Genomic DNA, 12,767 nt, shown 5'->3' with positions numbered 1-12,767 from the left:
AAAGTCAGTATCTGACCATTGACAATATTCAACGTTACACCACATCAAGCTCCGCCCGCCTGAACTGCACCTCTCCGCAGGCTCAAATGTCCCCGGTTTAAACAAGCGCACCCCTAATTTTCCAGACAAAAGATGACGTCATTTGTAATGGTCTCCGGACACTGGCAAGGAGAAGGAAAACGTGGATTATATATGTATCATCAAAGCAATTTGTAAAGTCTTGGATGTTTCCCTCACTGAAACATGTAAGTTAAAGGGAAATATAGTACCGAAAATGTACAAATATTTATACAAAATAGAATTTATATTTCATCCAGGTGAATAAAATATGGTTACAGGTAGATTTAACTTTGTAATCAAACAACTAGCTCCGAAATGGAAAATTTAACCTTCATTTATGTGTTAAAGTTACTTTTTGAAATTCTGACGTTTACTCTGAAAAATATGGCCGACAGAAAATATCCTGCTTTTCAACCCACTGTACGTTTATATATTTATCAAGGTAATTAACAGTTTGCAATAGAAAAACTAGGTAATGGTGAAGCCTGGTCATAATAAATCACAAAATATTTCTCTTAGTGATTAGCCACTTAATTTATTCAAGTTATCAGCTGGAGAAGAGTAGAGGAGGTTGATTTTACAAACCAAACACAATACATTTTTATAAATCCCACAAGGAACTGACAAATGATCTATTGTGTGTTTTTTTTCAGTTTAAGTTAATTTCATTAGAAGACACTGCAAATAAAAATATTTGGACTGATCTATTTTATTAAAGCTGCTAAGCCTCACACCTATGAACTGAATACTCAAAGGAAAATTATTACTACAGGAGAACCTGAACACAAAACAAAGTTTTAGTTTCCAATGATGAAAATGATATTTTTTTTATATAAATCTGCCACAAAAACATGTTTGATTCTGTTTAAGAAATTTAATTAAGCAACAACCTCACCTGTAGCTTGTGTTTCTGAGGCCTGCTCTCTCATTTAGAGGAAGCATAAAGGCTGACTACTTGGAGAACATCCAAATAGATTAGTTTTCAATGTTAATATTTTTTAAAGTAAATTTTCTTTCATTTTTAGACATTTAGAGATTTGTGTCGTCTTAGTGGAAACATTCAGGTTTCTTTGAGACCTGAAATTCATTTTAATGTATTTTCAGCCTCATCTTTGGAGCTACAGAACCAAACAGACTTTAATAAACTGTTTTGTTGTGTTTTTATTGTTTAGTTCTGGAATCGACCCTCAGATGAATCCTCTCCGGATGTTTGCCGATCTTCCTCCTGGTCTGCGGAAATCCAAACGGGGTCTTCCTGGATGTCTTGAGGAGATATCCACAAGAGGGCCGATGGGGTCGTGGCGAGGCCGCAGAAGGTTGCGTGGGAGGTTTGGTCGCTGGTCGTAGTCGCCCCCGATGATCCCTGGCAGCGGAGGGAAGAGGGGACGGGGCACCGTGGTGATGATGTCACGTATGGGGAAGGGCGGCAGGGAGTAGGGACGAATGTGATGTTGTACGTCTAAGCAGGTTTTGTAGGACTTTTTGTAAAGCTGTAAGAAAAAAAACAGAACAAAGAATTCATCAGGAATCCCACAGCAACATCTGATTATTTATCAGTGGCGAACTGACTCTAACATGACAAAATTAAACTTTAAATAAACATCTTATGTTTCAAGACGACTTTAAAGGATGGCCATTAATTTAGGCTCTTTGTCTGGATTAACAAAAAACTGTTGTCTCAATTTTAGCCTAACTTGGAAAATATGAATGTTAATATTGTAGGGCTGTTGTAAAAGAATATTTTAGTAATCGAGTACTCTATAGGATATTTTTACGATTAATTGAGTAATCCTCTCTTTCCCTTTTCCCCTCCAACAGCAGAAAAGCTGTCGTACTCCAACCAAGCATCGCGCAACACAATGTAACAACGCTCATTTGTCCCCCAAAACCTAATAAAACGTCGAACAGCCCTCTCTAATGGGGGCTAACGTTTTGGTTGTAGCATATTACAACCAAAATACGTTCTGGTTACTGAAACAATGTGAAGCTTACAAGCTTGAAGCTTGTAAGTTATGAACGAGAAAAGTATTTGAAAGATTATAGTTTTTATTCGATCTATTGTGGCTTGAAATAGAGTTAGTCCCTTTCCTGATTCACATTTGCATATTTGTCACACTGCAGTGTTTCAGAAACACAAACCAATTTAAATATTAGTCAAAGACAACACACGTAAACACAAAGGCAGTTTTTAAATGAAGGTGTTTATTATTAATATAAAAACTATGGTAATACTAGCTACTTCTCAATGCAAAGCTGGTAAAACTGTTGCCTTAATAAAGGAGCAATTAAAACTTTCTGATGGTGGAGTTTCAGAAAGAGCAGTTTTTAAAGAGACAGAGGCCCAATTTCAAGGCGTTAAATTATGTCGTCAAATTTCTCGTTATATAGCACTTTTATAGCAAGTGAAGGTAACAGTTACTTGATTATGCAATAAAATGGCACTACGTGCCTAGAAAATACATAATACTGCCCCTATAAACAGCTTGTTGTGAATTTACCGTTACATTTACCGTTTGTTACAAATTAGGTCAAAGTTTGATCAAGAGTGGACACCAGCCAATCAGAAGTTGAAAGAAGCTTCTTTGTCAGATGAAGATAATCTGGTACCTAGGACTCCCCAGCCCAGGAAGAGCCTGAAGGCGAGACGCAGACTTAGGGTGGACATGACACCGTCCCCGGCTGCAGAACGGTGGCGTGGTGTCGATGAGCCGGACATAATGCCACCCCAGCCCACTTTCCGTCCATCCAGAACTCCTGGACCTCAGATTATAATGACAGCCCACTACAGCGCCATTGAGCTTTTCCAGCTGTTCTTCACAGCTGATGCCCTTCAGAATGTGTTGGTTAACACCAACGAGCATGGAAGAGCCCATCACTCAACAAAATCTCGGCCTTGGGTAGACATTACTTTGCAGGATTTGTTTGGCTTCATGTCTGTGGCCATTTACACGGGCTTGACCAAATGCTCATCTTTAACAGATTACTGGCGAGGGGGAAAGCTGTACAACCTGCTTTTTCCCAAGCCCTGTCATGTCGGGACGAAAGTGGCTCAGGATCCTCAATGCTCTCCATCTGAGTAGTGCTGCAGAGGATTCTGCAAATTAAGCTAAAAGAGGGACACCGGAATTTGACCGACTCAGAAAACTAAAACCTCTTTACGATGAGATTAGAGAAGCATGCCGCCAAAACTACCATCCTCGCCAGGAGAGCGCCATCGACGAGAGAATGGCTGCATCAAAAGCAAAGACTTCATTCAAGCAGTACATGAAGGCCGAGCCTGTTCACTGGGGCTTCAAACTGTTTGTCATTGCAGACTCAAGCAACGGATACACCTGGGACTTCTTCATTTATGAGGGCAAAAGACACAACACCAGTGGAAAAAGTTTCAGCTACGATTCTGTGGTTAACCTTGTGAAAACGCCATTGCTGGGCACTGGCTACAAACAGTTTGTGGACAATTTTCACACCAGTCCCAAGCTGTTCCAAGACCTGCTGCAGCAGAGGATCTGGGCGTGTGGGACTGTCAGAACACACCTGTCCGGGTTCCCCAGCTCAAAAATCAACGTCCTCGCTCAAAGGGATCCGCGAGGAAGCATCCGCTGGATTCGTAACGGCTCACTCCTCTTCATCCAGTGGCGAGACACCCGAGATGTCTCCCTCTGCTCCACCATGCACACCGCACACAGTGGGGAAACAATCACTAGGACGATGAAGGACAGCAGTGGACGCTGGACAAAGATAGACATCTCAATTCCTCCGGCTGTCAAAGAGTACAATCGCTATAACGCGTTCCTTTTTTACATAATTTTTTTTATTTTCCAACCATTCAAAATGTTATTTTGTGTTTTATATTTTCTCTAAATTACTCGGATGCATGGGAGGAGTGGACGTCTCTGATGCACTGATTGGCTACTATCAAGTCCTTCACAAAACCCGGAAGTGGTATAAGACATTCTTTTACCACTTCATTGACATCGCAATAGTGAACGCCTTCCTTCTCCACAAAGAGCTCTGCACTGCTAAAGGACAAGCGCCGATGACCCAGAAGGCCTTCAGGGAGACACTGGCTGAGCAGTTGAAGAAGATGTGTTGTCAGGGAGCCAAACCGCCTCAACCAGAAGCGAATAAACCAGAGTCGCCTCAGCTAGAACAGCCTAATCCAAGAGCCTAACATCACCGGCTTCAGTACATCAGTGGTCACAGGTCCGAAGGCAGACAAAGATGTCGTCTATGCAGTTCAAAGACGCCGGTCAAGTGCTCCACCTGTGACAAGCCGTTGTGCTTCATCCCACCTAGAGATTGCTACAACAAGTGGCACGATGACAACAACATGTGAGGTCGAGTCTGGGCTGAATACATGCTAATATGTCACATCTGCTGTGTGTTTTTTTTCTTGTTTGTTCTTTTTTGTAAGTTTCACAATAAAAACTCATTTTGGACACAGAGGTTTTTCTGACTGTTTTTTTGCAATGTACAATAGTGTAACTTTGTAGTTTATATGCCTAATTATAATTCAGTCATGTTATTTGACACAGTGGGAAAGTCTAAAGAAATCAGTCAAGATATCAGAAAGAGAAAATGCAGCTGCACCAGAAGAATCATTTGTTCACACAATTATAGACATGAGAGGAATATCATAACCATTCAGGAAGTTAGAAATGCATCTCTAAAAAATATTCTTCCGTTTTCTGGTATTGAGCAAATAGAAATAACTTTGGTAATTCTAACTAAGCTAAAACCAAAGTTTGGTCTGATTTAACTTCAGACAGAGGAAAAAATGTGTGTGACTTTTTAGTATGTAAACTTCTGGTTTCAACTGTAGGTGGCGCCATTTATTGACGGAGAATTGACTGGAATGTAGCAAAATGAAACTTTATAGGATGATGATCAACTTGAGCTCTTTTTTCTGCATTAAAATCATTGTTGGCTTTTAGAAGCTTTATAAAACAGATACATTAAAAAAAGACGTATAATGGATGCACATTTTATTTGCATTAATATGGGTATAAATATTAGTAAAACCAGGTCTATTAATTCTACATGTGAATTCATATCGGCGGATCAGTAGATATAATGTAGGACATTCTGGCATCAAAGCTGGAGTTGTTTGACATTTTGAACCCATGTTTAAGATAAGAAAAAACTTTTGGAGAGCTATTTATTAAATTGTTTAAATTTTTAAAGTTATGTATGTTAAATAAATGCTTAATGTTATAAGAAATGTGGATAAAAAGATAATTTTACAAGCTCCCAGCACAAATGTTCATTTCAGAAGAATTAAGCAGACATGAGAAAAATGTTTGCTGCAGAGTTTCTCACCTGTTTCCAGTCTGTCTCTCTGGGTAAGTCGGGAACTGAACCTAAAAATAATAATAAAAAAACAAAAACAAATTTATAATCAGATAAATTGAACTGTACAAATCCTTTCAGCTCACTCAAGAGCTAGCTAAGCTAACCGTTACAGCAACAGGATTTCTTCACCTAAACAAACTGAAGTTTTATTCTGAACTAAAGGGCAGAAATAAAAACTACAGTTTCAGTTTAGAGTTCTGGTTCTGACGTCTTACTAGAGAAGTCCCGTAAGTACAGATGTTTCCAGAGGGTGGAGTCGGATGAAGCGGCGTTGAAGTGCCAGCTGGTGGCCGACAGTCTGACCAGGGACTGGGCATCCAGCAGGCGGAGGACCCGAAGCAGCAGCTCAGGAGGGAGAGCCTGCAGACCGAACGCCACCGGCAGCGCCATCGCTGGGAAAACACACCGCCACCATCACTTTCTATCATCACACCTCCAGGCAGTGCAGAGGTCAGCTTTGCTTACCTTCTCTTGCAGCAGCGATCAGCGGGTACGCCAGCTGGTCTTTGAAGATTCGGGAAAGTTTCTTCAGATTCTTGAAAGCGGTGGCTGCATTTTCTCCTGAATAAAAGCAGGGAAGGTTAAGTAGGGACAGCTGGTCTGAAACAGCTGAGATGTTCTAATATAACTGAACAAACTTATCATTCAAACTATAGTATTGTCTCATTTGGATTGTTGCTTTTGGTCCAATACATCCTTAAGCAATATTAAAAATTACCACTGGTGTAAAATAAAGCAGAACTAAAATGTGGCGTTTAGACAAATGTCAATAAATGCACAAATTTTCTAAATATTATTACAATAAAAACTGCACCGATCCATGTTTTTCACTTCCTGAGGTTTAGTATCGGCCGATATGATCAGGTACAGAAAAACTGTCAAATTGTCTCAAAATGATACTTTTTTTAAAACACAGATATAAATGTACTGAATTACTAATTTATCTGGTAACTCTGCTCCAATGCAGCACATTTATATGAAGAAACTGAAACGGACAAAAACAATGTAACAAACTGAAAAACATTTCAAATGGTTCAGAAAGTGCAATTCGTATTTCTAAAAATAATGTAAAATAAATAATAAAGCATGACGTTGCTCAGAACATAAAGCATAGAATTAGACTAAATAGATATACACGGTCACTGATACTCGATCAAAGATTTTTTTGTCAATATTGTAACAGATACCGATAACATCATCAGATCGGTGCATCTCTAAAACTATCAGTTAGCAAAAATACCCAGGATTACTCAACAAGACCATGTCTCTGTAAAACTAGATGAAGTCATGAATACAACTCACTACCAATAAACATTAAGCAAAGTACTGCTTATAGTTTTAAGAAGCAAATAACAATATACAATAAAAATTATTTATTTTAATAGAAGTGCATGTTTGTGTATTTATGAAAATAGTTATTATTGTTATTGTACATGTATGACAAAGTAAATCTAAAATATCTCCCTATCTTAGAAACTCCCTATCAGTGTCTTTCTTTTAAAAGAAATAGAAAATAAAATGTGTAATTTTAATACTTCATCTGTAATATGATTATTTGTAAATGTAGTCTGATTTTTATGTAATCTGAGCCCAGCATGCTGCTAATGCTAATGAGAATCTGATTCAACAGAGAGAACCCGGGCCGTACCTGGCCAATCTTGAGTCACGTAGCTGGATGGCTTCAGCAGCAGCTTCTGAGCCGTGTCGATGGTTTCAGGAACCTTCAGAACCACTGCAAAGAACAAGCAGAAGTTAAAACAAAACGGGTTGGACAAGATTTCAGATCAGATGTTTATAATTATAGACTAAAACCAAAAGTAAATGATCTGAGGCTGAATCAGCTAAAACAGGAGCAGAAGAGTGAAGTTACCGTTAAGGACCAGCAGGGGGCCCATGCTCACGGCCACCACCGTCACCAGACTGTTTTCACATAAAGGATGGGTGTAATGTAGCCTGTAGACTCCCTCCGCAGACCTCCACCCTGCAGGCATCTCCCCAGGCTTCAGCTCGCTGCCCTGAACACAGAGCAGATCCAGCAGTGATCCAGCTGTGATCCACAGGAAGCAGAAGGACCGGCGTGTCCCACAGCCTCACCTGAGCGGAGAAGCCAGTCTCCAGCATGAGGAGATGAGCTACCACCATGATGGCGTCGTTGGGGCTGCTGGTCTGGGCCGTGTGGTAGAGCAGCTCCAGGGACAGAGGAGCCTCACCGTCCTCGGCCTCGCTGCACAGCATGGGCTCCCAGACAGGGGGCGCTGCTGAACAGCTCTGCATGTTGCAGGCCTGCAACGACTGACGGCTGCTGCTGTCCTACAACAGAACCAGAACAAAACCGTCAGGATGTATCCAAATAAAGTATTGTTATTTTCTAAATTGGGAAAATCATCTGAATTTGGATACTGAAGTGAGAGATGAGTCAGGGTCAGTCGTTTTATGCATTTTCACAGCAGATGTTCCAGATATATCAAATTACCCGTCACACTAAAACAGTAAAAACGTTTGTAGTCATTCCTTGATTTTCAAATTGAGGTGAAACAAAACATTACTTTAGTAATTGATTAATCAATCAATTATTTTGACAATTAATCAATTAATCGAAAAAAATTAGCACATTGTGCAGATTTTTCATTACATCACTTACATTTATTTTATACAGTATAAATACATTTTAGCCTAAAATTAAATATCATAGCATTTGTTTAGTTTACACTTGATTATTTGTAGAAAAGGATGCATCTGCAGCTAAAACATATATACTGTGGTTTAATTTCTGCTATTTATATGTTGTTCTTTTCGCAAATGGCCTGTCTGTATATTGAAGTTAATGAATAACCAATTACTAAAGTAGTTAATGATTATTACATCAACTACATTTCAGCCCTACTTTCTAAAAGAAAATAAAACCAAATTTAAGTTTTACTGGCTGCTCAAAGCTCTGACAGTTTGTTGGAAGCCAAAAATGCTGATTCCAGAGCTTCACCTGAACGCTTCATGGACCAAACACTTTTATTTTCCAGCAGTTTGTTGATGAAAACTGAGACGACGCTGGAGTTAGTGAGGGTTGTGAACGCAGATTTAGAAACTAAAATTTAACACCTTGGATGTCGTTTGGAGGAGAACTCTCACTCTACATCAAACTCATGAAATGAGTTTGGATTATTCAGCCAGAATTCCTTCATGTACCCAATATAATCTCACCTGGCTAGTGGTCCTGTTGGTATCCTCCTGGCTGGTTGTTTCTGTGGAGCTTGTGGTCCTTTCTGAGGTTGCCATGGCAGCAGGTGGCGGCTGCGGCAGAAGGACACAGATCAGATCCCCAGAAACGATTCCACAGGATGACAGAGTCTGACTGGATTCTGAGAGGAGCTCTGAGCCGTTCAGAGACAAACTGAACTCTGTGTCGGCGCTGAGCAGAGACAGACACAAAGATCAAACTCAGCACACATGCCTTCATCTGTATGCGCCTTCACAGGGAGAAAGAAAAGTAAAGCCTGACCTGAGTCCATGATCAGACAGCAGCGTCTGCTTGATGAGATTCGAGAGTTCCTGCAGGGTGGGCTCCTCGCCTGGTAACTCCACCCTGCTGGTCTGCCGGTTGATCCGAACCCGCAGCTTCATCCTGCGGACAGAAAACACGCATCACATTTAGCATGGACCCTGCTGCATCTGCTCCTAGCATCCATTAGCGCTTTCTCATATGGGCGAAGTGGCAATGTTTGACAAATAGTGCAATTTATTTAATGTCTTCACTCAGTTTTAGTTTAACTCTGAAGCTAAAAATCAACATCTGATTAACAACACCACATTTTAATGGTACAAACAAAAAATGCAAACCAAATAAAGTAAGTAGCTTTGTAACATGGAGAGTTGCAGACCTGAGATTCAGTATTACTAACAGAGATTATCTGTAAATATAACTGTATACTTCCAAAGTGAAACATTTCAGTTCTATCTGGAAACTGACAGGAAGCCAGCAGAGAAAAGCTGAGTGTGCATGAACTCATCCTGAGTAACATCATGCAAGTACGAATGTTTTCATTACAGTTAAAGGTCAAATATACAAATAAATATTATCATATTCAGAGTTCTTGACCACAAAACCCCAATAAAATAAACAGGTCCCCTAATTCTACTTAAAAAATTACGTCATTTGTTCTAAACTAAGTTAGAACAAATGTTTTCATACCAACAGTCTGTTTAGGATATTCTGGACTTTTAGGTTGTTGACGTACCTAAAAGTCGTCAAGTCGTGACGTTTTAGGTACGTCAACAACCTAAAAACAATCAAGCAGCTGAATTTATAAATTAGACCCTCGAAACAAAAGGAAGCTCCGAGAAGTTTGAGACAAACATTATTTACACATAACTGCTTTTTCACTGTCAGGGAAAACTGTGTAACATTTTTAATATAGTCCTGAATCTTACTGGTGGTCTGACTTATTTAATTTCTGATGCGTCACTCTCGTTTGGTTTTACTTTTCCCACACATTTTACTTCCTGTTAACGATGAACAACTTTGAATTTACAGAAAACGTTAAAATACACTGCCGTCATTATTCAATGACATTCACACAAAGCAGGTGTTGTTAAATTACTAGTAATAGAAAACTGTTCTAGAAATCAGCTGGTTTTTGTTTCGTTTCTGGACGTTAGCAACGTTTTATTCAAGTCGCTCGTAACAACAGTTCAGACTTTTATCTAACCTTGTTAGTTGACTGGTTGGTTCATTAAACCACCCGTTTGCAACCACACTGCAGCATAAGGTCAGAGATAACCAGAAAAACACTCACATTATGTTCTAACGGGTAAATCTTCGGCAGATTTCATCTCGTTTCTTTGGTGATAAACATTACCGGAAATCCCACTTAAAGCAGCTTCCGTTTTGGATTTTCAAAATAAAAGTCAAAACTGCATTAGGAAATATCGTAAAATGCAAGTATTTTTTATTATAAATTTTCTAATTAAAATATATTTTAATTTAATTGTAATATTTTTGTAACTTTTTACAAAAAAAGTTACAAAAACATTTGTAACTTTTTCAATTAGAAAGTTTCTAATTAATTCTTCCTCAGCGTCTGGAGCAATAGTTTTGTTTATATTCTGGGAAAGATTATGGAGCCCTAAACCAGCGATTATTCCTCAGAGGAAAAGTAATGTTAAAAATTAGTGGACAATAAAGCATACTGGAAAATTACACCACTAAAGTAACATTTAATTTGTGGTAAATGAGTTACCTTATACTTATGTGATTGAAAAATAAAACATAAGTCTTGCCTTGATAACACAATCCCCAGTTCCAGAGGCATCAGAGTCATTATAATACAACTGTTTACATTTTTAAACAGCTCTAACTTTTTCATGTCAGGGAAATTTGAGCCAGAATTTGCTAAAATAATTTTTTAATGCTGTTTAATGATACAAAGAGAATTGCTTTGTCTACATAAAAACTGACATCGTGTTAAAGAAGAAACAGGTTTCCAGGCAAGCAAAGGGATATTCTGAATGTCCTTTGTTTGTTTAGATCTGTAAACTTCACATTATTGCAAATTATTGACACATAAATATCGTATTATTGCAAATTATTGACACATTAAATCCTCAATGTGTCATAGTAAGGAAATACAGTATTTAACCAAACACAAGTGAGTTACCATTCCAGCATGTCTTGACGAGTTGTATTTGTTTGACTTTGTGCCCATTTTAAAACTCTAGGCATCACTGAAATGCATGTAGATTAATGAGGCTGAATACACTGAATGCTGTTTATAACACTTGTTTGCATGATCAATTTTAAAACATCTCAAAAGATGTTCACATCTTAGTAAGAAGTCAATTTCTGTGAGTGCAAGGCTTTACGCTGTTTTCATCATAAACAGCACACCTGGAATTTAATAAACAGCATTTAAAAAAAATACCAAGCCTGATATTCTTAGAATAAAGGTAAAATTCCCCCAATACCCCCCCAAAAAGCACCTATGAAAATTACAAGCAATAAAATGATCCAAACATCCAGGACACACCAGCCTGATACTGCTAAATTTGTGCAGTAGTTATAATAATCTTAAATAGCCTGGTGTATTACTATGATTAGGTTATTAATATTTTAATTCTTCATTGTCCCTTATTCGGATCAATTGCCATCAAATTTATGTTTAAACATACAATTTTATTAATAAACTACAGACAAGGTCCCAAAGCTTTGCTGAATTAGAAGAAACAGATGGAAACTGCTACATGTAGATCAAGTTAAACATAATTTATGGAAGTGAAAAAGAGATTAAATCACAAACACTGCTTTGGTGAATTTCTTCATCGAGAAGAGCTTACATTGTACTCAAAAATCATCAGTTTTCATAAAAAATTGAATGAGACAAGCAATATGTTCAAGCAGACACATTAAAGAAACGAATCCTTATTTGTGTGTTTATTTCCGGCAAAAAAATCCCTTTTAATTACTCATCAAATCGCACAATTACAATTATTTTTCTGTTCTTTTATTTTCACATGCCTCTGCTAACGGAGGCATCCTAAATATACTCCATGCAAACTTATTTTAGTTGTTTTGTAGAATGAAATGTAGAAAAAACTCCCCACCAGCTGTAGTAAATCATCGCAAATCAAAGAGGTTTGAAAGTTACTGGGGAAAAAATAAAAAACAAATATGACCCTAGTCTAGAGAGAAATCAGTTCTCTTTCTGTTACAGTAACATTTATGATAAAAAATATAAAGTTGGCAAATATTTAAAGCTTAAAACGTGGAGAAGAAAACACAAAAGGAGACGCTTTTCAGGCGGCTGCAGACCAGCCGGCTGAGTTGTCTCTTCACGGTTCTCATGGATGTTATAAATTCCGCCTTGCGCTCGAGACTCCATCATTTGCTGAGAATCATGGCAGAAGTAGCTCCAGCAGCCGCACCGGCTAAAGCTCCGGCTAAAGCCCCGAAGAAGAAGTCCGCTACCAAGGCTAAGAAAGATGGACCCAGCCTCGCTAAACTCATCGTGGCTGCCGTGGCCGACTCCAAGGAGCGCAAGGGGATGTCTGTGGCGGCTCTCAAGAAGGTTCTGGCCGGGAAAGGCGTCGATGTGGCCAAGGCCAACAAGCGGATCAACACCGCCGTTACCAAGCTTGTGACGAATGGAACTCTTAGTCAAACTAAAGGAACCGGAGCATCCGGGTCCTTCAAGCTCGCCAAGAAGGAGCCCAAAGCCGCCAAACCAGCCAAGAAGGTGGTGAAGAAGGCTCCCGCAAAGGCAAAGAAACCAGCCGCCAAGAAGGCCACAACACCCAAGAACCCCGCCGCTAAGAAAGCAGCAGCCAACAAATCTCCGAAGAAGGCAGCGGCCAAGAAATCTCCG

General features: G+C 39.1%; 2 protein-coding genes across 2 annotated transcripts; one reads left to right on the top strand and one right to left on the bottom strand.

The window, feature by feature from the left end:
• Positions 1-579: 579 nt before the first annotated feature.
• fbxo7 (F-box protein 7) lies at positions 580-10,292 on the bottom strand. Its single transcript, XM_007555192.2, has 10 exons — positions 10,203-10,292; positions 8,909-9,031; positions 8,611-8,818; positions 7,507-7,722; positions 7,283-7,427; positions 7,061-7,144; positions 5,878-5,973; positions 5,628-5,804; positions 5,380-5,420; positions 580-1,550 (listed from the first exon to the last, which is right to left on the bottom strand). Coding segments are annotated over exons 1-10 (1,395 nt in total). The 5' UTR covers positions 10,205-10,292; the 3' UTR covers positions 580-1,247.
• A 1,930-nt stretch (positions 10,293-12,222) lies between these two features.
• LOC103140274 (histone H1-like) lies at positions 12,223-12,767 on the top strand (the record flags this gene model as incomplete). Its single annotated transcript, XM_007555341.2, has 1 exon — positions 12,223-12,767. A coding segment is annotated over exon 1 (522 nt), but the record flags the coding sequence as incomplete, so codon positions are not given.

This window comes from Poecilia formosa, unplaced genomic scaffold (assembly GCF_000485575.1).
Source record: "Poecilia formosa unplaced genomic scaffold, Poecilia_formosa-5.1.2 Scaffold69, whole genome shotgun sequence".
Classification (NCBI taxonomy): Eukaryota; Metazoa; Chordata; class Actinopteri; order Cyprinodontiformes; family Poeciliidae; genus Poecilia; species Poecilia formosa.
This window is presented reverse-complemented; position numbering and strand designations above follow the sequence as displayed.

Bases quoted from the DNA above. Each gene is read 5' to 3' on its own strand.
- fbxo7 (XM_007555192.2), bottom strand. The intron at 8,819-8,908 runs GTCAGGCTTTAC...GTCTCTGCTCAG, and splicing joins CTGTCTGATCATGGACTCAG to CGCCGACACAGAGTTCAGTT. The intron at 5,805-5,877 runs GTAAGCAAAGCT...GTGTTTTCCCAG, and splicing joins GATCGCTGCTGCAAGAGAAG to CGATGGCGCTGCCGGTGGCG.